This window comes from Ascaphus truei, chromosome 6 (genome assembly GCF_040206685.1).
Source record: "Ascaphus truei isolate aAscTru1 chromosome 6, aAscTru1.hap1, whole genome shotgun sequence".
Taxonomy (NCBI): Eukaryota; Metazoa; Chordata; class Amphibia; order Anura; family Ascaphidae; genus Ascaphus; species Ascaphus truei.
The window spans coordinates 94,427,065-94,428,799 of record NC_134488.1 but is presented as its reverse complement, the minus strand read 5'-3'; the positions used below and the strand labels follow the sequence as shown (position 1 = coordinate 94,428,799).

Here is a 1,735-nt window from a genome sequence, read left to right as displayed (position 1 = left end):
TTGAGGGGTTTTTCTTGTTGATTCACAATTTCCCTAGTGCACATACAGTAACTAATACTAGATATATACTAGAGGTCGAGTGGTGTTGTTTAGTTGTTTTAAATATACACATACTGTAGTAACTTTATTTACAAACACAAAAATCACTGTCCATTATACATTCTCCATTTTATCATATATAAATTAGTTGAGAAAAATGAAACAACATCATAATTTACATGTTACAGTACAATGTAAACCACCGAGGTGGATCATCTTTTTAGTTTATTTTTCTGAGCCGTTCTCTTTCCTGTAAGGAATTCTTTGTTGTTCATCTCTGGTCTCATGATGATAATGTAACACTTTGGTATAAATAAACATACCAATAATCCACTACTCGAAGACAAGATTGCAAATATTTCCACAGCCACCATGTATTTCCCTCGGGTGCTGAGGTAAGCAGGGATGAAAGAGACCCAAACCACCCCAAATATCAACATGCTAAAGGTGATTAGTTTGGCCTCATTGAAACTGCCTGGTAATTTTCTTGCTAAATAAGCAACTACAAAACTCAAAGTGGCTAAAAGTCCCATATATCCCAGCATACACCAGAAGGCCACTAGTGCTCCCTCATTGCACTCAACAATTATTGTTCCTAGCTTAGCTGTTCTGTCATTATTCTGAAAAGGGGGAGAGTGTGCAATCCAACTAATACATATAATCACTTGTATAGCTGTGCACACAAGTACCAGTGTGTTTGGCACTCTTGAATTTAGCCACACAGGTCTGTTGCTCTTTGGCTGAGTGGAGTTGAAGGCGATCACCACCATGATGGTCTTCCCCAAAACACATGAAATGCACAGTGCAAAACTGACCCCAAAAGTAATTTGTCGGAGGATACAGGTTATGTTAAGAGGATGACCGATGAACAACAAAGAGCAGAGGTAGCAAAGAATTAGGGCCATAAGGAGGAGATAACTAAGGCCCCGATTATTAGCTTTGACAATTGGAGTTTCAGAGTTTTTCAAGAAAATCACTAGGATGCTCAGAGGGAGGAGAGCACCCACGATTGAGAGAGCGGCCAAAGTGCCACCTAACAGGTCTTCATAGGACAGAAACTCCAGGGATTTAAGCCTGCAGCCATCATGCCTTTCATTTGGCCACATTCCATCAGGACATTTCATACAGCTTGTTGAATCTAAATGGAGAGAAATGTCATAGATTATAAGCATTGTATTCCTGAAAATGTCAATCTACATCTACTGTAATGTCACACTGAAATTGGTCAAGTACAGAAGGTCAAGACTGTTGTTTTACATGGGAAGATCATTTTTAATTAAAACTGAGGTTTCATGTCTTATTGAAGAGTTGTACTGAATGATTGAATGCTGAATGATGATTCCATGGTGTACAATGGTTAACACATGAGAATGGTAAGTATTAACATTGATTACGTTGAGGTGTTGGAGCAGAGATCATCCAGAGCAATCTTTTCTTTACATTTTCCTTTATTAATTCTACAAGTTTCTTCTCTGCGTGCCTTTCTGCTTTCGATGATTTAAGTCACCAGAACTCTCTTGGAATGAGAGTGTCAGCTTGGAGGCATATGTTATATTGAGCTACTCGACACTGCCAACTATAACAATGTGAAATTCAACCAGTGTGGAAAATTCCTGCTTTTGTTGCCGTTGGGAACGTTAAGTCAACACGGTAAATGATACCTGAAGGAGTTGAAGAATTTCTGTATGTGTTGTGT

At 38.6% G+C, this 1,735-nt stretch overlaps 1 protein-coding gene across 1 annotated transcript in view; it reads right to left on the bottom strand.

Moving 5' to 3' along the window:
- Positions 1 to 251: 251 nt before the first annotated feature.
- Positions 252 to 1,735, bottom strand: part of LOC142498127 (vomeronasal type-2 receptor 1-like) — a 50,469-nt gene continuing 48,985 nt past the window's right edge. Inside the window, exon 10 of the mRNA XM_075606634.1 lies at positions 252 to 1,177. Coding sequence (XP_075462749.1) covers positions 252 to 1,177 — 926 coding nt within the window. The remainder of the gene's footprint in view (positions 1,178 to 1,735) is intronic.